Source organism: Balaenoptera physalus, assembly GCF_965194825.1.
Source record: "Balaenoptera physalus genome assembly, chromosome: 3".
NCBI lineage: Eukaryota > Metazoa > Chordata > Mammalia > Artiodactyla > Balaenopteridae > Balaenoptera > Balaenoptera physalus.
The window spans coordinates 15,104,737-15,127,518 of NC_138890.1; the positions used below are offsets into that span (position 1 = coordinate 15,104,737).

A 22,782-nucleotide genomic window follows, 5' to 3' on the forward strand; every position below is an offset into this window, starting at 1 on the left:
CCAGATAGAGTATTCCCTGCCTCACAATAGATTCCAACACCCAGACACAACCATTTTCAACTCTTTTATTTGTTTCTTCCAGAAAGATGAATAAAATTGATAAACCTCTATTCACACTGGCCAAAAACAAAGATAGAAGACAAAAATTACCAATAATGAATGAAACAAGGGACATCAATACTGATCCCATGGACATTAAAAGGGTAATAAGAGAATACTAAGAACTGTACCCTCATAAATTCAACAACTTAGGTGAAATGGACTAATTCCTTGGGAGACATAAACTACCAAAACTCACAAGAAAAATAGAGGATGTAAGAATTCTGCATCTATTAAAGAAATTGAAATTATTAAAATTCACCATAGAATAGAAACAAAATGCCAGGCCCAGATTGCTTCACTGGTGAATCCTACCAAACATGTAAGGAAGAAATCATTCTAATTTTACAAAGCTCTTCCAGAAAAGTAAGGCAGACTTTCCAATTCTTTTCATGAGGCCAGTGCACTCCAATACCAAAGCCTGACAAAGAAAAGTAAACACAATTACAACAGAAAACCATAAAGAAGTAATTTATCTATATATATATGCATATATCTGCAAAAATAATGAATACAAGGTTACATACACAATTACAGCAATATATGGAAAGAATACATCAAACCAAGTGAGATCCACTTCAGGAAAGCAAACCTGTTTGAACAATGGAAAAATCAATCGTAATTTCACTAGATTAGCATAATAAATAAGAAAACCATACGATCATCTCAATAGATGCATATAAATCTTTCAATAGTATTTACCATTTATTCATGATAAAAACTTACAGAAACTAAGAAGAGAATTTTCTTAGCCTAATAAAAACCATTTATATTAAAAAACAACCCCCCCCCCCACTGCCCGCCACAGCTAACATCATTCTTTTTTTTTTTTTTGGCTGCGTTGGGTCTCCGTTGCTGCACATGGGCTTTCTCTAGTTGCAGAGAGCGGAGGCCACTCTTCGTGCGGTGCACGGGCCTCTCACTGTGGCGGCCTCTCCTGTTGCAGAGCACAGGCTCTAGGCATGCTGGCTTCAGTAGTTGTGGCTCACAGGCTCCAGAGTGCAGGCTCAGTAGTTGTGGCGCACGGGCCCAGTTGCTCCGCGGCCTGTGGGATCCTCCTCAACCAGGGCCCAAACCCATGTCCCCTGCATTGGCAGGCGGACTCTCAACCACTGCACCACCAGGGAAGCCCCATCATTCTTAATAATGAAAGACTGAATGTTTTTCCCTAAGGTAAGGAACAAGACAAAAATACCCTCTCTCACCACTCTATGATACATAATATTGAAGTCCTAGCTAGTGCAATAAGACAAGAAAAAGAAAGATATACTTGTTGAAAAGGAAAAAATAGGAATGTCTCTGTTCACAGGGTGTAATATTCTGCATTAAAAAATCCCAACAAATGCACAAAAAACTCCTAGAACTAATAAGTGAGTGGAAATGTTGCAAAATACAAGATCAGTATACAAAAGTACTCCTATTTTCCAGCAAGGAACAATTGAAATTTGTTTTTTAAAAAAAGTATCATTTATAATTGCACTAAATAAATAAAATACTTAGATATAAACAACAAAATATATGCAGGAGATATACACTGAAAACTACACAACACAGAAGAAAGAAATAAAAGAAGATTCAAATACACGTAGAGACATATTGTGTTCATGGATTGACGGCCTCAATAGTGTGCTGGTGTCAGTTTTCCTCAGTTTGATCTATAAATTGAAAAAAATCCCAATCAAAATCCCAGCAAGCTTTTTTCATAGATATTGATAAGCTAATTCTACATTTATACAGGACAGACAAGAGGAACAGAATAGACTAAACAATTTGAAAAAGAAGAATAAAGTTTGAAGACTCACACTGTAAACTTATCCTATTCCAAACTTGCTAGAAATTTTCCATAATCAGGACACTGAGGCACTGAAGAAAGGATAGACCTACAGAACAATGAAATAGAATAGTGAGGACAGAAATTAACCCAAAATTTTTTAACAAGTTGCTAAGACAACATTCAATGGAAAAACGAATGCCTTTTCAACAAATGTTGCTACAACAAGTGAATATCAATATGGGGGGAAATGAACAAATTAACTCATTGACAGGAAAAAAAGTAGTCAATAAAACGGAGAAGTCGAGGGAACCTAATGGAGCCCCAGATTCAGGGGGAAGTATGGTGATTACCTTACCAGTTTGCCTGCATTCCCCGCCTCATTTGTTCCCTGGAGACAGGTTTATAATGATAAATTTTTCTCTCCCAAGTTAATTTACCTGTGGCTTACCTCCTAATAAATTCTGTCACTCCGTGGAGCACTTTCACTGCACCATACTCCTTTCATGTAAATATTAAATCATCCCAGGACTTGTATTCCCCAAAAGGTCCTTGAGTGGATAAGTTGATCCCCATTTTGAGGGTAAAGGGAAGTGCTTCTCAGTGATTTGCCAAACGTCAGACAGATAGAAAGCAGCACAACCATGATCTCTGCTGACCCTCAGACTCAAACCTCCACCTGTCCACGTGGCACCTCCACTCAGAGTTCCAACGGACACCTCAAGTCTAACAGTCCTTTTCTTAGATCTCGACTCTTAATTCCCCAACCCCACCCCTACCCCCAGGTCTACTCTCCCAGAGACTTCCCCATCTCTTTGAATGGCACCCCCTTTACTTAGTTGCTCAGAAGGAATCATCAGGTGATTCTTATAGTCTCCCTCTAACATCCTCATCTAGTTAGTCAGCAAACCTGGCAGGTCTATCTTCAAAATACATCCTGAACCCAGTTTCTTCTCACACTCTCTGTCTCTCTCACTATTGTCCAAGCCACCATCATCTCTAACAAGAAGGAATGAATAATCACCTTTAGGTGCTTTAGACCTATCCTTTCAGCCTCCACTGTAATCTATTTTGCCAAGCCTAAATTAAGTCATGCCTAACACCTTCAGTGTTTCCATCATACTTAGAATAAATTCTGAAGAAAAGACCATGCCCACCATTGTCCTACATTCCTGTTCCCTGATTACTCCTCACCCTTCATATCCTACCACTCTCCCATTGGTCACTACTCCACCACTGGGGCTTACTACCTACTCAGTGGACATGGCAAGTTCCTCCCATTTTCACAACCTTACATTTGCTGTTCCCTTTACTGGGGGCACTCTTCCAACATATATGCACATTTTTTGTCTCTGCTCAAGTGTCAGGTATCCAGGAAACTGTACCATTCACAACACGCTTTTCAAAAGTGTCCCAGTGCAGAGAACCAATTTGTATCTACTAGACACTGATTTGGGAGAGAAGACAGGATAGGAACTGTTTTACCACTAATCCAGCGGTAGGATCCAGCATCTAGGAAGATGCTTTCAACCAGTAACCCTGAGGGGCAGGGATGAGGAGAAAAGAGGGGCTTCCCTTTCTCAGTAACACCAACCCTCTAGTGGTCATGAAAAGGAGTTTTGTGCTCACAAGGTAAGACATATGGGGACCAAGGAAGTGCACGGCACAATGAAGTGGTGTTTCAGGCTATGGGCTGCAGACTGCTGAATGAAAGAGGCTCACCCAATGCCTAACGTGGCGGACAACCATTACATCACCACCCACAGGAACTTCTGAAGCTTCTGCTGACAGAGTCTGGCTGGACTTCAGAAACTGCCCTTATAAGAGCCTGATGCTCACACATATTGACGTGCTAGGCTCAAAGGTCTCAGTTTAGAGACACCGCACAGTTCTGTCCCCTCCTACCAGAACCTGAGACCTCTCTTCTTCTTCACAGCCTCCTCCCATTTCCCCACTTTTTTCCCTGCGAGGGGAATCATTCAGGCACTTCCTGAATGTTCTCCTAGGTACATGAACCCTCCTATTCACTCTGGATGATGAAAACAAGGCACCAGAACAGATTCTCTATTTTCCCCCTCTGAGTTCTTTCTTCCCAGAGAGAAAGACTCATTAACCCTGCCTGTCTTATTTGGGAATAAGGGAACTTTGAAAACAAAAACCACAGATGTAAATATTTGATAACTCTTGTTTTGTAGCAAGGGTGTTTCCACTGGGACCCACACAAGACCCATTTGATTTGTCCTTTGCTATCCTGATGGAAGGTCACTGAAATGAAGTGAAAAAGCCTGGGGAATGTGGAAAGTCATAATTTCTGGAGAAGGGGAAGGTCGTGTGAGTCCCAATGTTGGTCACATCTGACGAACACAATTTTTTTAATGCAATCTGTCCATAACAGAAAGTCAAGAGCTCCTTCCCTTTTATCATTTCACATATCTGTTGAATATGAGGCAGCACACATAGTGATCTGCTTCATCCCCCACTGACTGCTTCTGACCTACAGGAGTCCCCTGCTGAGCAGTGGGGGAACAGGGAGGAGCAGGGTGATTGTGGACCCCTCATGCCCTACTTCACATCTCAGTGCCCTCCACCCACTGAGAGAGCCTTCAGAGTGTGGGGATCTAAGGGAAGGTCTCAGCCATGTACATCTCTTAGACCGTACAGCATCCACCCTATACCAGTGATATAGAGAAGAAGAGAAGAAAGTCGCATGTACAATTACAGTTACAGCAGGAGTGAGAATCCCCAAGACTTGAGACAGGTACTGTCGTTGTGTGCTTCTGTTTCAGAAGTTTGATGTAAAATTTTGGGTGAGAGAAAAAAACACTCTATTCTCTCATTTATCCCAGTTCAGTTAATCTTTTCTTTCCTTCTTAATTCAACTTCACTCTCTCAAATCTCCTGTCCCTCATCGTGCCCTGTTCGCTGGTCTCTTAATCTATCCAGTGTTGAAAAAGTCCTAGAGATATAAACGCTGACTTGGTTTCCCTCCCTTTAATCTCTAACAGTATCTAGAAATATTACATTCTAAACCATTTCTCTAATCCTCTCTTCTTCTACCTGCTGTGGTTCCCCATACACATCATCAACTATTCACTTGGCCATATTCCCATAGTTGTGTATTTTCCCTTATTTTGGTGAGGATGGTATTGAAATGATGACTGGGGATAATAATTCATAAAAAGCCAATAGATAACAGTTATCTTATTATTACCAAATGTTTATTATCAGAGTAAAACTTGCAAATGAAAAATACCTTATAACACCAGGAGATTAATGAAAGTTATATGGTGCATTTCTGTCATGATTAGAGCAAAATAGCTTAGAGAGTACAGAAAAGTCTCTTTACTTAGCAGTGTAGCATCAATGTGGAGCAATGGTCTTTTTCAAACAGTGAGACAATCTTTTTACTTTAGGGTAGTGTTGGCCTTGGTGGTGGGTAGAAGAGGATCCTGCTCCCACCCAGAGAACACAAGACCTGAGGCCCTTTTGTTATTCAGTTAGGCAACTCTATACCCATCTCTGCCTCATTCTCTTAGACTTCAGCTCTCTAAAGTCTTATGCAACAGCATTTTAACATCATCAGCCACAGTATTGATGAATTTCAAACGTAGAAAATATACTTTCAAAAATTGAAAGATAGAAGATCGGAGTCCTCCGTTCACTGAGCAAAAGGATTCAGCACATTTCATGGCCTTTGCTGCTATACTGTCATTCTTCACAAATAACCAGAAATCCAAGGACTTTGTGGAGCTCTTGATCTCTTGCACAGATGTGCCCAGCTTCTGGGCAATCTCTTTGACTGACTGCTCATCCAAACCAAAATAGCTTCGATAAAGGTTCAAGCACTTCTCCTGTTTAAGCAAATCAAAGCCACTGAAGAAGGCCATGAAAGGGATGATGGCCAAAGCGGCTGATTTCAGGGCATTCAGCCAGATCTTCTCTTTGAGGATAACTCTCTTCACCTCAATGAAAGCATCAGACAAATTGGACAACTGGAGCACAAAGGTGTAGCGCTTATGAGCAGGGAGATCCTGCAGCAGTGTCTCCTGCAGTCTTGGGAAATCAAACTTATCCGGGTGAAAGTTGGAGACCAGGAAGACACACGGATTAGATACTCCGATGTTGCTGAGAATAGCCAGGTAGTCATCTCGGATCTGCTGAAGGACTCTCTCCTTTTTGAAGGTTATGGGTTTGCTTTTCTCTTCACTATGTAATTCAACATCCACCATTGTTCTAGCAAAGTAGAAATTCTTCCCCTTCTCCTTGATTTTCTGGGCCAGGAGAGCATCATTTGAGCTGAACCGTGAGGAAGAAATAATGATGAAAAAGTCATAGTCATCATCTCCTATAATTTCTAGATAAGAATCTGGAAGGGAATTGGGAGTCCCAGTTCCAGGCAGGTCCCAGAAGGTCACACTGGGATATTTTGGATGTTGATAGGGGGTTTTCTTTATGGTGGTTGGCACAACTCCAACATGAGCAGACCCCTCCTCTTCATGACCAAGACCTAGCAGGGCACTGATGAAACTGGACTTCCCAGAACCAGATTGCCCAATCACAGCCACATCCAAGGGAGCATTCTCAGATTTCTGAAGTGCTTCCTGAATCTCTTCAACCACCTCTTTTAAAGTCCCCTCCTGAAAGACTCTTCGAATACGTTCAACGCTTTCCTGAGAGAGGATCCCCCCTGCCTTGCTGATCAATGTGGAGTAGTGAGGGACAAATTTTTGGGCCAATTGCTCAAAATTCTTTCCTGACAGGAAATATGAGGTGAACCAATCCATGCCAGTTAACTCTGGATGATCTGTGGAAAAAGAAAGAGAATAAGGAGGTAAGGTGAATGAAGCAGCAGAACAGGCAGGTTCAGCTGAGGAAACACAGTGGTCTCAACAGATCAGTCCCATCTCTCACACTTACTCATGTTACTACAGTTAATTTATTTTTCCTGATGACTTTTGTTTCCATTGCTACAGAAAAGACTACCTGTTTTCTAAGCTGATGATTTATATGGACAATGTAGAGACAAAATAATGGCCCCTAAGATGTCCACATCCTGAACCCCAGAACCTGTGAATGTGTTACCATACATAGTGAAAAGCACTTTGCAGATGTGATTAAGTTAATGATCTTCAGATGGAAAGATTATCTTGGTTTGTCCACATGGGTTAAATATAATCACAGGCATCCCTATAAGAGTGAGGCATGGCCAAATGCAGAAAAGAAGATGGAATAATAGGAACAAAGGTTGTAGTGAAGATGGAGGGAGGGCAATGAGCCAAGGAATGCCGGGCAGCGTCTCGAGCCTGGAAAAGACAAGAAAATGAATTACCTCCTGGAGCCTCCAGAAGGAACAAGTCCTACTGACACTTTAATTGTAGCCCCTTAAGATTCATTTTGACTGCTCACCTCCAAAACTATAAAAGAATGAACGTATATTGTCTTAAGCCACTAAGTTTGTGGTAATTTGTTACAGAGCAATGGGAAACTAATATAGACTGTCTGTATTTTCCTGAAACCTGAATACAGAGCCCAGCACCTTTCCATTCAGCAGGAAGAATCACTTAGGCCAACATGTTAGTGAGCACAGACGACTTCCAGAAAGACCCTCACTTCCAATACCCTGCAGCAAATCAGGACAGGACTTGCGTTGTGGGAGAGGCAGGAGACAGAGACAAGCCCACCAGGTGGCCTGTCTGCCAGGATGTATGTTCCATAAGGCAGACAACCAAGAACATAGTCATTGTGGTAATAGTTACCCCATGGCAGCTTAATGTCTATTTACCTCACTTTATGGACCACTTTGGGTGGAACTTAAAACATGTGACAGGAAGTTGCAGAGGAAGTAAATAAGAGCTCTAATTTTCCCTATCCAATTCAGCACAGTTTTGAAACATGGGCATCTGATTAAACCAAGGCAATTTAAAGAAATTATTAATATGATACTGATGGGACCTCCTCTCATTCACTATGAGTGAGGAAAGGCATACCAAGAAACTGTGATTTAAAGAATATTTATACCATAAGATTGTTTCACGTATTTCCAGTGGGCTCTGTCCAGTAGGGGTGTGCTGAATGCCCTCCACCCCCATTCTACATATTGTGCAAAGACAATTTTTTTTAAAAAGTAAAATCATGACTCTCAAAAAATATTAAATGAATACATGTTAAGGATTTTATTTAACTGATCACTAATGAAGGAAGTAAGCAGATGTTAATGCTAGTTGAAAGGAGAATACCAAAAAAGAGACACGTTTATAGCTCAGGAATATTGAAATGAATGTCAAAGTGAGACAAGAGTTCTGTCTTCTAAGAAGAGGGTGGGAAGACTATTGAACCTCAACAGACAGATTGTATTTCTATATGGGCTATGGACTAAATGTGTCCCCATAAATTCATAGATAAAATGTAATGCTCAAAGTGATTTTTTTTTGACAGTACAAACTATGTTTATTTGTGTGTAAAGTGCCAGTTTTATATACAAATCATAAGTAAACTTTAAAATCTGCTTTAAAATCTGAAGCAGTGAGTCTGATGTCTTCCTACTGCCTTGTGGTAGTAACTGTTTAATCCTGCTGGATCAAACTTGCTTGACTCCCCACACTTTGAGGCCAAGGAAGGTGCTGTTAAGAGCCAGGGTGAAGTCATGCACAGCCAGCCTGCTTGCAAACGCCAAACATGGACAAGATCTTTCGTAAGAATCCCAGTAGCTTCTGTCTACGCTTTCAATCTAGGTGACCCAACTAGCATTAACAGGATTGATTTTGAGGTAGCTACACAGTTTTAAACATACCATTAATGAACATTATGGGCGATTTATGGTGTAGCTGGTTAATACAGTTCAAGTAGCTGATTTTTTTCTCTTTTGATGAGAAGGAAAAAAAGAAAAATCAGCAAAATAAGAGCACATCTTCAGTTCATTTAGAAGTCAGCATCCAAGGTAAAGGAATTCTCTGTCGGACTGGACATCACTCCCATCCTCTGACACTTGCCTACTCTCTTCTCAAAGAAGTTAGTCTTCCCTTCCAGTGAAATATTCTCCATAAAGTCAAATGGATTTTCTACTCTGAAAACCTTGCTAAAACCCAGCTCCAGCATAAGTCTGTCTGCAACGAATTCGATGTACTGCTTCATCAAAGTGCAATTCATCCCAATGAGCTTCACTGGCAGGGCCTCCGTGAGGAACTCCTGTTCTATCCTAACTGCATTGACGATTATTTCTTTGACTCTCTGCTCCGAAGGTTTGTGTAGCAGGTGTCTGAACATCAGGCAGGCAAAGTCACAATGTAAACCCTCGTCTCTGCTAATAAGTTCATTGGAAAATGTGAGGCCGGACATGCTCAAAGTGATTTTATTAGTAAGTGGACACTTCGAATGTGCCTAGGTCATGCGGGCAGAGCCATCATGAATGGATTAGTGCCCTCATAAAAGAGACCCCAAAGAGCTAGCTTAACCCTTCTGACATGTGAGCTTAAACAGAAAAGACATTCATCTAGGAAGTGTGTTCTCATCAGACACCTAATCTACATGTGCCTTGATCTTGGTCTTTCATCCTCCAGAAGTATGAGATACAGATTTTTCTTCATAAGGCACCCGGTCTGTGGTATTTGGTTATAGCCTGCACAGAGTAGGGAAATAGCAAAGAAACTAATTATTTTGCATTGCTATTAATTACCAAAACTCAAAGAGATTTAAATATCTTTATGGTAATGAAAGGCTAGAATCAGAAAACCCTGAGTGTGCATTAAACATTACATAGTTTACTACTGGAGAAACCAGTAAACCTTCTGTTGCCCCAAATTTTCTTACAACTTTCTCAAAGAAAGAAGGAAAGAAAGAAAGAAAGAAAGAAAGAAAGAAAGAAAGAAAGAAAGAAAGAAAGAAAGAAAGAAAGAAAGAAAGAAAGAAAGAAAGAAAGAAAGAAAGAAAGAAAGAAAGAAAGAAAGAAAGAAAGAAAGAAAGAAAGAAAGAAAGAAAGAAAAGGCATCTTCAGACACAGGGGTTGTCTATTCTTCAAAGAGGTTGGCATGAACTGCTGGATGGAATTCCAGCTCTCCACCAGCCAGCCCTGTCCTCAGCCCTCCAAGCACAAAGCTGGCCTTGGCCACTGCAGGTATAGAGCATGTTTTCCAGAGAGAAAATGGACTTCCTATGACAGAGATCAGATCCAAATGTTTCCACTAAAACAGCAGAAAATGCTGAGACTGTGCAGGGACACTCCCCAGAACTGTTCTCACCAGGAAATGCAGACACAGTGTGATCCTGTGCTCACTGTAGAGAACAAAGGTTAGCAAGCCTCTGCTGCCTGGGTAATGAGGCCCAGAAGGGGGAGGCGTCAGGAAGTACAATACCTTCTAACCTGAGCCTCTCCCTCTGGAAGATCTGATTGATATTTGACAACCCACATTTCAAGGAGGAAATGGGAGGACCTGCCATACCCTGTATGGTATATTTTCATGTATATTTTATACATTATAAAAATAAACAAAGTATATTTAATGCTGTACTTGGGTGCTGGCATAGGGATAAACCAACTGACCCACAGAACACAATACCAATCCCTGTCTTGGACTCAGGCATGTGTGGAATTATGTTGAAAGGGAGACATATGGGTTGGCCAAAAAGTTCGTTCGGTTTTTTCCATAAAATGGCTCTAGTAGCACGTAGTTGTCTTTAACTTCATTTGAAAAAATTTTGCTAGAGTGTATGTGACAGCTGTCATATCAGCATGCATTTAAAAAATGACATCAAAATTGATGAAGTTTTGTGTAGCCATTTTAATATTGAAGATGGAAGAAAAAAGCAACATTTTTGGCATATTATTCTTTATTATTTCAAGAAGGGTAAAAATGAAACTGAAACGCAAAAAAAAAAAAAAAAAAAAGATTTATACAGTGTATGGAGAAGGTGCCGTGACTGATTGAACATGTCAAAAGTGGTTTGCGAAGTTTCGTGCTGGAGATTTCTCGCTGGACAATGCTTCACGGTTGGATAGATCAGTTGAAGGTGACAGTGATCAAATCGAGACATTAAGTGAGAACAACCAATGTTATACCATGTGGGAGATAGCCGACATACTCAAAATATCCAAATCAAGTGTTGAAAATCATTTGCACCAGCTTGGTTATGTTAAGCGCTTTGATGTGTAGGATCCTTACATAACTTAGGCTAAAATAAACCTTCTTGACCATATTTCCACATGTAATTCTCTACTTAATCATACCTTTTTAAAAGTAAATTGTGATGGGCGATGAAAAGTGTACAGTAAAAGTACTGTACAATAATGTGGAACGGAAGAGATCGTGGGGCAAGCGAAATGAACCACCACCAACCGCACCAAAGGCTGGTCTTCATCCAAAGAAGGTGATGTTGTGTATATGGTGAGATTGGAAGGGAGTTCTCTATTATGAGCTCCTTTTGGAAAACCAAACGATTAATTCCAACAAGTACTGCTCCCAATTAGACCAACTGAAAGCAGCACTCGACAAAAGCGTCCAGAATTAGTCAACAGAAAATGCATACTCTTCCATCAGGATAATGCAAGACCACATATTTCTTTGATGACCAGGCAAAAACTGTTACAGCTCAGCTGGGGAGTTCTGATTCATCCGCCGTATTCACCAGACATTACACCTTCAGGTTTCCATTATTTAGGTCTTTGCAAAATTCTTTTAATGGAAAAAATTTCAATTCCCTGGAAGACTGTAAAAGACACCTGGAGCAGTTCTTTGCTCAAAAAGATGACAAACTTTTGGGCAGATGGAATTATGAAGTTGCCTGAAAAATGGCAGAAGGTAGTGGAACAAAAGGGTGACTATGTTGTTCAATAAAGTTCTTGGTGAAAATGAAAAATGTGTCTTTTATTTTTACTTAAAAACCGAAGGCATTTTTTTGCCAACTCAGTACATGGAATGTCAGTGAGTAAAGAAGGCACTATCAAGTAAATGGAGCTGGAAAAACTGGTTTTCCATTTGGAGAATGTTACTGATTCCCTACCTATATCACTTTTGATAATCAACTCTAGAGGAAGAGTAAAGATCTAAACTTCAAATAGAAAACTATATTAGAAAATATAGCAGATCTTAGGGTACAGAAAAAAATTTTAAACAAGATACCCAGAAGATAACTGTGTAAATAAGATTGACAAATGGGGTGCCTTAGAGTACTTTAAAATGAAAAGTTTCTGTTCATGAAAAGAAATGCTTCAGGGCAGTAAAAAATTCTCCAGACATGTGGAGAAGATATTGGCACAAATGTCATAAACTAAAAATCAATACTAAGAAGGTACTTTTAAAATAATAGAGATCACTAAGAAGCAAAACAATCCAGTATGGAAGTGCAAGGTGTGGGGGGGGGAATGAACAGATCTTTCTCAGGAAAAAAAACCAAAAACAAAAACAGGTGTGACCAATAAGCACACAGAAAGTTTAGCATCCTCCTTAGTAATGAGGCAAATGCAAAACTGTGCGCAGTGAGATGACATTGTACGTCAATTCAATTGGAAAAATTTTTAAGTTGGACGATATCGAGTACTAGGGAGAATGTGAATCAGTAGAATCTCTGAAATATAGCTTCTGGGAGTGTAAAATCAATACAATCACTATGAAAAAAATATGGATTAATTTTATTAAATTGTACATTCATGCACCTTAGGACCCAGCATTTCCACTCCTAACATGGTACCTAGGAGTCACTGTGCAAAAATGTACAGGGGACATGTAAAATGTGTTTCTAACAGCAGTCTTCATTATTGTGAGAAAGGAGAGGATAGCCATTGACAGAGAATGGATAAATAAATTGAGCTCTAAAACACTGAACCATTGTTATACATAGGTAAATAAATCTTAGTAACACAACACTGAGGTTAAAATAAATAGAATTTAGTAGAAATGGTAGAAAAAAATAGTAGGAAAAAAGAATACTCTTTAAATAAATCTTCAAGAAAACACAACAAAATATTGTTTAGGCATGCATATGTAAGTGATAACACAACAAATGACAGAAAGGAATCATAAATACATACTTCATGAAGTTGCTAAACAAGGGCTGGTGACAGAGTATGGAGTAAATAGGAACACACAGGTAAGTATAGTTATTGAAGATGTTCTGTTTCTTGGGATGGTTGTTCAGTGTGTAGGTGATCATCATATTATATAAGTAAACAAAGGATTTTAAAAAGAAAAATATCTCAGTTCTTTCAAATTGGTGCTGCATATATTCTTTTCTCTGTAGTCAGTCATGAATCTCTCCCTACTTCCATAGTTTGGGGACATCAGAGAAATACTCTGTCTGACACATAGAGACAATCAATGCTATGATGGAAGAAAGACAGAGAAATCATTGAGGGAGGAGGTGGGGACAAGAGAGATTGTCATTCCAGGCAGAAAGAACTGCAAGGCAAAGATGAAAGATCACAAATGAATTTGACAGCTAGCTGTAGATGCAGATGAACACATATAGACACCCAATTAAAAACTTCAGTTTTGGGACTTCCCTGGTGGTCCAATGGTAGAGAATCCACCTTCCAATGCAGGGGACACAGGTTCGATCCCTGGTCAGGGTACTAAGATACCACATGCCGTGGGGCAACTAAGCCTGCGTGCCACAACTACTGAGCTCACGCACCTCAACTAGAGAGCCTGCATGCCACAAACTACAGAGCCCACGCACCCTGGAGCCTGTGTGCCACAAATAGAAAAGAGAAAACCTGCACACCACAAATAGAAAAGAGAAAACCTGCGCGCCACAACTAGAGAGAAGTTTGCGCACCACAACAAAGAGACTGTGCACCACAGTTAAAGATCTCGCATGCCTCAGCAAAGATACCACGTGCCACAACTAAGACCCGACGTAGCCAAAAAATAAATTAAATTAAATAAATAAAGACCTCAGTATTAATTAAAAACACCACTCAGAGTTCCCCAGGGCTGGACTGGTCCTCACTGTGAGGGTCACTCTGAGTCTGGTGTCCCATTTCATACTCTCTGGCCTGGAGTGGCCATTGCTCAGTGATGTCCCTCAATGTACACCTCATGGTCCATAGTCAGACTTTCTAGCCCTAAGTCCGCTGAGATCACATGAACCTTCCTCAGGACAAGAGGTGACACAGCATGTCATGGTCACTACTGTGCACCTACCAAATGGAATTGTTCCTTGGACTCAAGCATGGCTTCTGCCTTTGCAGGAGAAACTCCTAACAGGCCCCATCAGAGGTCTGTGAGTCTCTGGCAAGGTGCCTTCTCCCCACACAGAGTAGGAATCCAAAGCAGGATCTGGGCAGAGTCCACAAGAGACATGTCAAGTTTGCTGATTGCACTTTAGGGCCACACTTTGAAAACCTTTTCTAGGTTTGGGTTCTGCTTTCAGGCTAATCTGTCTATTAGATGCCTGAAATCGTTTGAACCTGGGCTCAAAGGAATTCACAAGGTCCAGGCAGGCAGCCAAATTCAGCCTCTTTTTTGGTTGAGGCACCTCCTCTCATGTTTCTCCATCTTCTGGCAGGCCCTCAACCCGTGTGATGTTTGCATGGTCCTCACTTCACCACCAGGAACTGGGCAGGCTGGAGAGCTGAACAAGAGGCTGTGTCAGGCCTGTATCTGAGACCAGACTAGGCCTGGGAACACTAGCAAAGCAAAGCAGGGAACAGGAGAAAAGGGAAGGAGGACAGGCCTTAAATGCCTTGCCTAAGGCCCTCAGGCTGGGGTGTGGGCCAGCAGGGTTCAGGCTGAGTGCCTCCAGAAAAATCCTCTGCAAGTGGCTTAACTATAAAAGTGTTGCTAAAGTTGAAAATGGGTGTCATCCTTCCGTCACCTTGCAAATATTTACTGAGCTTTTCAGTTGCAATTCGGTCCTGTTCTGTGGGTGACTGACAAGACTAGGCCTCTAATATCTCGGTCTCCTTAGGGCATCACACCTTCAGGACAGGGAAGTTACTCCTGGACATCAATAAGGTCTCTGAAATGCACAGAGGCAAAGCACACATTTCCTGGTTGGAGGAGGGGAGGAATGTCTCAGGAAATATCCTGTCTCTTGGTCCCACTCAGGTAAGCAAAAGTCCAATTGGTCTCATAAACAATCTGCAGACTCTTACAGCGTTGAAATCTCCCCTGCCCTGGCTCAGTCCCTCCACCACGTGAGATAGCTGCAGCAGGGACAGGAAAAGAGTCAGCTTCTCCCTCTTTCTTCCTCCTACGGACCCTATTACAAGGATAGGAACAATAAAGGGTAGGAAAAACACACTCAGGTGGGACGGGTGCAATCCTGCTGAAGCCCCTGGTGCGGTGACTGTTCCTCACGTAGGTGGGACCATCGGTGGCTCACACTGACGTCCCCATTGGAATCTCAGGGACAGGCACAGCCCAGACCTGCAGGCCTGCTACCTCCTCCTTAGAGTTGGGCAAGGTGGGTAGCCCCAGCCTCTTACCTCCTGATATCATCTTACCCAGAAAAGAACATCCAGCCTTCACTGTTGGCCACACCCCTTGCAACAAGTTCACTAAAGTGATCTTTGCCTTCCCATTTCCTCAACCTGTCAACTGTCTTTTTCTGACCCAGGGAAGGAATCAATGGTGGCTAAACTGAATTCACAATCTCTTAGATGCATAAGAATTTCCTATCCTATTACTGACGTTTGCAATCTCTGCCCAAACCTTGGAAGCATTGTAAGCCTTGAAAACTTTCTAACTCTGTTACACTCACACAGTCCTCTGTCTGGGGCCTCTCTCCTGACCACAGAAGACTTGGGGAGCTTTTCCTTCTGATCCCTTCTGATCTTTTCCTTCTGATCTGAGAGCGAGCACATGACAATCACTGGGATGTTAGGCAGATGCCCAGGGTCACCTGGCCAGTGGTGAGCATTGCTGGGTCTCAGGCACCCAGCAGGTACATTGACAGCAGGTAGGGGTCAGAGCTTGGAGTTGGCAGGGAGGTCCGTGATGGATGGAGAATATGCACTCCAAGCAAAGCTGGTGGTAGCAAGTGAACCCAAGTGCTGAGTGAGCTGGGCAACACCAGAGAGCATCTCTGCAGACAGTGTCTTGAGCCTCAGGAAGGGGCAGGGTTTGGGTGATGGTGAAGCTGAATGTGGACATAAGACTGAGCTGAGGGGACTTCCCTGGTGGCGCAGTGGTTGAGAATCCGCCTGCCAATGCAGGGGACACGGGTTCGAGCCCTGGTCTGGGAAGATCCCACATGCCACGGAGCCACTAGGTCCGTGAGCCACAACTGCTGAGCCTGCGCATCTGGAGCCTGTGCTCCGCAATGAGAGGCCGCGATAGTGAGAGGTCCGCGCACCGCGATGAAGAGTGGCCCCCACTTGCCGCAACTAGAGAAAGCCCTTGTACAGAAACGAATACCCAACACAGCCAAAAATAAATAAATTAAATAAATTAATTAATTAATTAAAAAAAAAAAAAAAAAAAAGACTGAGCTGAGGACCAACATCCGAGGACATGGCTCTGGAGGGAAGCAGCAGGGCTGGACCCAGGACTCCCCAACTCTGTGCTTGGCCTCTGTGCACTGATTTGACACTGAGGCCTTAGAGTCTGGCTCAGGCCAGTGCCCCCTCCACTATGGAATGCAGAAAGGAAACTGGCGCTCCCTTTCCTGGACAGCTAGAGTCATTTCCAGGAATAGAACTGAAACTTCCGCTGCCTGAGTCCCCCTGGAGCTGGGACCCTGCCAGCATTCAGATCTAGAAATAACCCAGCTGAGAGCTCCAGTGTCCCCGAGGGGTCGCTGAAGGAGAAAACTGCAGGACAACCAACTGTCCTTCCCAGCTCCTCTTCCCTCCTTCCCCTCAGCTCTCCCTAGGGCAACCCCAACCCTCCACAGTTCCATTTCTTCCTTCTGGAGCAACCTGAGCTTGGATGGTCCCAGAAGGAATTGCCTCTGTTTGAGGAGAGGACTGTTCCCCAGGGAGGGGTGACATGCCAGGAGGGTCACTAACATCTATCTGATCACTGTCACCCTCTGCTTCCATGGAGTGTGTAAGTGAGAGGGCTCCTAAGATGGAACGTGTTTGATAACTGAGCTACTGTAAGGACATGAAAGGTGGAGCCCACACCAGGACAGGAGAACTTGACACCTGGCTTACTCATTTCAGTGAGTTTTCATAGCAGGACCCCTCTCTGACATTCTTCGGGGACCACATCAGCACACAAACACTTTGCTGCTCCAAACCCATCCAGCCCTCCAGTGTGGAGGCAGTGTGCCTCTCATCTCCATGTTCCTGGCATTTGGGGTCTTCTGATGGAGACCACATATGTAGAAGGAGGGAAGGATGTGCCACTCATACACTCTTAGTGTCTAAACTGGAGAAGGAGCCACTGGCCATTTCTGGGGCATCTGGAATTGTGAGTCCACTAGTTCCCCAGGGTGGACCTCGCATGGAATAGGGACCTTAGGTGGGCTTTCAAGGATGAGATGTCTAATGGGACTTTTCAGTCCCCCTCAGTTTAATTGTGTATTAGCATTGGAGAAACTATCTCTATTGCAGGGCACCAACTCTTCCCTTTACAGATGATGTTAGTGAGGTGGGAGCTTTTCAAACACCATCTTCCCAGATGTGTCCTGTTCAGTACCAGGCCCTTTGATGATGTTGAGGCTTATCATACTTTCCTGGAATAAATGAGCATGTTGGTTTTCCGTCAGCCTTTCATGATAATGACCGAATGGGGAACAAACTTGGGGCTTGATGTACATTGGATTCTGGGCTCACAGAAGTCCTTGATGCCTCGGATTCCACATCTGGTGCAAGGTGGGCCACACTTCTCCATGGGTCCCTTTGGTTGGGACTTGGGATAATTGGGCATGTTGGGAGCTATATAGAAACCAGCATGGGAAATCCACTAATGAGTGGTTTTCATTCTGCTTGTCTGAAGTTGTGAAATCTATTTTGTGGGTTATAACAAGAGTTGTGTTGTTTTTTTTTTAAGTTACCCACTGGAATTGAATAAAGTGAAGAGATGGCAAATTCTTTGGTAAAATCTCTTCTTCAGGTATGTGCCTGTGTCTGTGCATGTGTGTTGAGTATACTTGGTTCCTATGTAAAATGCACCTTTTACTCCTGGGCTCATTCATAAGACTGGTGGCTGAGGGAGAATGTAAAGCCAGCATTAGGAGCAGTTGGGAAAGAGTGGACAATTGCCCAAACCTTCACCTAGGAGCAATCATGGAACAGTCCTGTGAAATTAGGGATTTCTCCACATGTCACTTTCTGTCTGCTTGTTGTAAAATTTACTTTAAATTGATGTATCCCCATGCTATTTTATAACCAAACTCTAAGATGGTGACCATTCCTACTATTTCGAGAGAAATTGAATGGATGCTTAGCTCTTAAGTGGTGGCAAAGGTGACATTAGTGCTGTGAATGGCTCCGAGCTTACTGAAAAGTCCTGTATCCATGGCTAACATTCAAACTGACCGCAAACCACAGGTATTAACTTAAGATTCTGTGTGGCCTCAATTTAGTTGTTTAAGCAGAGAGTAACTGTGCTTAAGCATAATTGTACCCCATCTTACTCCACTGCCTAAAACCTAGCCTAGCCTCCCCTCTGATGTGAAGGCTTTAGGACTTGTGAAAATATAGTACCAGTAATATTGAGTTCATATCTTCAGAAACTATCACTTGCTTACAAAAGGGGTCTCAATAAGCCCAAAGCAATCACAGGGGGAATGAAAACAGCATGTGAACTGTCAAATAATTCCTTCCTTTATTTCTTTATTCTAGAAGCAAATCCTCCCTTTATTTTCTAAGCACAATCATTCTTTATTCTTTCCTTTATTCTCTAATCAAATTCTTACTGAGTGTCTGCTCTGTGCCAGGCAGTGCCCCAGCCCTGGAGCTTCAGGAATGGAAATCATTGATTTCATAGAGATTGCTTTCCATGGGAGAGACAGAGGAGTGAGAGAACCAAGTGAAATGTGGGCCAAGCTTGATGTGATAATCAGAGAAGACTAGATTGCTCCCCTAGAGACAAGCACACAGATGGGGACAAGGGCATGGAGATGGTGGATTGTGAAGATGGGAAGGGCCTGAGCTCTACCAGACCAAGATGAAACCAGAACCCGGCTGTGCAGTCTGCTCCCCTCTGCACTGCCCTCAGAGGGAGGGAAAGCCTTCCCTGGTGCTCTGTGTCCGTGTTTGAGTCCCTCTTTTACAACAGCGTTGTCTGTACCCTATGTAATATTGTGTCCTTTTTATAATTAATAAATAATGGAATATACATTTGACTGACCTCTGTGTCAGAAAATATAAAGTAGACCTATGCACATCAACATAGAGAGATGCCCCAAATGATATTGAGTTTAGGAAGTAAGAAACTGACCTTGTTAGGGGTTTTAATGTTTTGTTACATAGGCACCGTTGAATAAGTCATTGACCACTGATGATTGAACTCAATCTCCAGCCCCCCTCCCCTCCCTGGAGTTTGGAGGGAGGAAGGGTAGGAAGGAACTGAAACTGCCAGCCCTTTAATTCTGGCTCGATCTTTCTGGCCACCAGCCCCCATCCTGATGCTCTGTAGGCTCCCTGCCCCCAATAATCTCATTATCTTACAAAAGACATGCCTATCACTGAGGAAATTTCAACGTTTTTGGAGCTCCTTTCAGGAATTGTGGACAAAGACCAAATAGGTATTTTTATTATAAAACAGACTTCAAGCTCAATACTTTTTGTGGACAATTAAAGGGATAAACATAAAGCACTACTCTATAGTTTTCATGGATATATATATACATTAATATGCATTAATAAATATGTTCAAGATGAATATCCTGACACATGTTAAATTGAAAAGACTGCGGTAGTCTGTGATGGGAAGAGAAATGAACTAGGGGAAAGAGGAGAGAGATTTTTAAGGTGGGCTTTAGAGTCACAAAAGGCAAGATAATTTGAAAACGGGCACTCCTGTCACTTCCCTAGAAGTAAAACTACCCAATCCAGGGGTGAAGCCCTTTACAAACACTGTCTCCCCTTGGGAACCCCAAAGAGAGGTGAGATGTGCAGCCTTAGGGAACCTCCTTGTTCCATCTACTCAGTTCCCCCACATCTCCTCCAGCCCCAACGATACAAGACCACATACTCACTGATGACTCCTAGGTTTGCATGCACATTGCACACGTCTCTCCTCAGCTCCACACTCCAGACTGGTCCCTCCTGCAGACAGCCCTCTGAGAAATGCCCTGAGGTGACCTCACACAAGCGCTCTCCTGCACGTGGCCTGGATCAGACGTATGGACCACACATCACCCCCTTCACCCCAACTCATTCTTGGGCTTGCCTGCCACATCTTGCTAACCTGACTTGCTAACCTGACTTTCACGTTTAGATTTCTCAGGCTTGTGACAAACCCAATTCCCTGTCCTCTAGCTGTTCTCCCTAAGCTCCTGCTAAAACCCTCATTCTGAGTTTGAAGTGAGGGGCAGGCATCACTCTGCATCTTTGCCCTGGGGATCCCCTACCCTAACATCTCCCTCAAAATATCCCTTCACAAATTCCCTCACCCCAACCCTTTTGTACCTGCTATACAGGTGAGAGCTTTGACAGTAGTCTAACTAGTTTGTGGCCACCTGATTTGAAATATCTATGTGGTGGTTTACCTTGACTTGGAGCAGGAATTATTGCCATGTATCAGCCAATAGGGAGAAAGAAAGAATGCGTCCCATTCTGATGTTCTGTTACACTTAGCATCAGCGACCTCAGCGTGGAGAGAGGGTATTTTGAATGTATTTGAAATGTGACTTTTAAGTCATAAAAATGAAGGGTACCAGAGCAATGAGAAGACATTTTGTTTCAAAGGTGAAAGAAAAGTCAGATGAATGACCAGTGTAGGGGATAAAATTGCCACCACGAAATGCTTCTCTAGTATGAGGATTATTTTAGGTTGGTTATTTTTAAGAAACAGAAGACTCAGGAAGTTTTCCTTTTTACCTTCCCCTTAACTGCTTAAAAGCATTTAGATGGGGGGCTTGTTCCAAGAAGGGAGCTGTCACCAGAGATAACTAAAAAAATATGAGCTAGACATGTAGACCGGGAAATTTACCAAGGCCTGTTTGTTCCCATTCCTCTCTGTGTCCCATTGTCTCTACATGGCAAGGCAAATACTTGTTTACCAAACATTTCCTCTTCCCGTTACCCTGTGCCTTATCTTCCCCACCTTTGAAGTCCTACACCCTTAGCCCCAACTCCTTTGCTCAGAATGAATACATAGCCTTGATTGTCTGACTGCCTCTGTGCCCCATATTCTTCTGGAGCCCTCTTTCATAGGTATAGTAATTAAATTTGTTTTTTCTCCTGTTAATCTGTCTCATGTCAATTTAATTCCTAGACCAGCCACAAAAACCTAGAAGGGTAGAGGAAGAATTTCTCCTCCCCAACACCATTTGGTTAAACTAAAGCAGGAAGTGGGTGTGGCCGACCACTCCTTGCTTTGTGTGCACGTCCCCCCCACACAGTGTGATCTGAAATTGGGGTGCCCATAGCATAGGGGAGCAAAATTTGCTGTCCCAAAATGTATCTCTTTGGCATAGGATTATTTTAGGATGATTATTTTTAAGAAACCAAAGACTCAGAAAGAGCTTTTACCTTCCCCTTAACTGCCTAAAAGAACTTAGATAAAGGGCCTATTTCAGGAAGAAGAGCTATCACCAGAGATTTCTACAAAGACTATGAGCTAGTGTGGTAGACTTGGAGAAACTTAGCAAGGCCTGTTTGATCAAAGTCCTCTCTGTTTCCCATCGTTTCTGCATGGCATGGCAAACATTTGTTTATCAAACATTTATTTTTCCATCTTCCTGTAAATTGACTTCCCTCTTTGAAGTCCCAGACTCCTACCCCTTCTCCTGAAATCTGAATAGCATATAAGCCTCAATTGCCTGAACGCAGGTGTGCCTCACATTATGGAACCCCTGCACATACAAAGTTAAATTTGTTTTTTTCTTCTATTAATCTGCCTCATGTCATTTTAATTCTGAAACCAGACATAAGAAGCTACAAGGGTAGAGGAAAATTATTTCCTCCCCTACAACAGGCTCAGTCCTGACCCTGCTCCACATACATGCACCCTTTAGGTTATCCTAACCTGTCCCATGTTGTCCAGCACCATCTACGTGCTGGCAACTCCCAAATTTATATCTCTACCCCAGGCATCTGCCCTGACCTCGGACCTAAATATCCTACTGTTTAAGCAACATCTCCCGTTTGTATGTCTAGGATGATCTTTTGTAACTGAACAAGGCCAAACCTATCTCAAGCCCCCATCTCTCTCCTCCCATAGACTTCTCCCTGCCAGACAATGTCAATGCCACCCCTCATTTGCACATGGGGCTGTCCGCATAATCTTCTTTCTCTCACACTTCACACCCCCAGTCCTGCAACCTGACCAAATTTATCCAGAATCCAGTCACTCCTCCCATTCTCACCACTATTGCCCTAGCCCTGGGCAGTTCTCAGCCCTCCCTCACTGTCTTAACCACCTGAGAAGGATGACCAGGCTTTCTGCACCAAACCACAGCTCTCCACCAGCCAGCCCTGCCCCTCAGGCCTCCAAACACAAAACAAGCATCCCATCCCTGCAAGTGCAAAAAGCTTGCTCACTCACCAGTTCAAGAGAGAAAAGACATTTCTGGTCAGAGCTCCGACCCGAATGTTTCCACTAAAACAGTAGAAAATGCAGAGTCTGGTGAAGTGCTCCCTGCAGCCCCCAGCACAGGAACAATCCGGAGAACTGTCTTCATCCAGATAAAGGCAGACACAGTAGAGAGCAAGGACTGGCAAACTTCGGTCCTGCCTGGGAAATGAGGCCCAGGATGGGAGGCAGTAGGAAGTACAATAGCCTCTGACTTGAGCCCCTCCCTTAGGAAGAAAAGATTGATAGTTGAAACTAACATTTCCAGAAATGAAAATGAAACCAGAG

General features: G+C 42.8%; 1 protein-coding gene across 2 annotated transcripts; it reads right to left on the minus strand.

Annotated features, from left to right (window-relative positions):
* Window positions 1-1,025: 1,025 nt before the first annotated feature.
* On the minus strand, window positions 1,026-22,661 carry LOC309658751 (interferon-gamma-inducible GTPase 10-like). 2 transcript variants are annotated; one of them, XR_014262388.1, is made up of 3 exons: window positions 22,468-22,661; window positions 5,124-6,674; window positions 1,026-1,979 (listed from the first exon to the last, which is right to left on the minus strand). XR_014262388.1 is itself a non-coding variant. In XM_082457766.1 (2 exons), exon 2 carries the CDS (start codon window positions 6,652-6,654, stop codon window positions 5,410-5,412), a length of 1,245 nt encoding a protein of 414 aa, XP_082313892.1. In that variant the 5' UTR covers window positions 6,655-6,674; window positions 22,468-22,661; the 3' UTR covers window positions 5,061-5,409. The 2 variants fall into 2 exon arrangements, 1 of the variants encoding a protein (XP_082313892.1); XM_082457766.1 differs by lacking the exon at window positions 1,026-1,979 and having other exon boundaries at window positions 5,061-6,674.
* Window positions 22,662-22,782: the final 121 nt, after the last annotated feature.

Coding starts and splice junctions, on each gene's coding strand:
- LOC309658751 (XM_082457766.1), bottom strand. CDS start 6,654: ATGGATTGGTTCACCTCATATTTCCTGTCAGGAAAGAATTTTGAGCAA.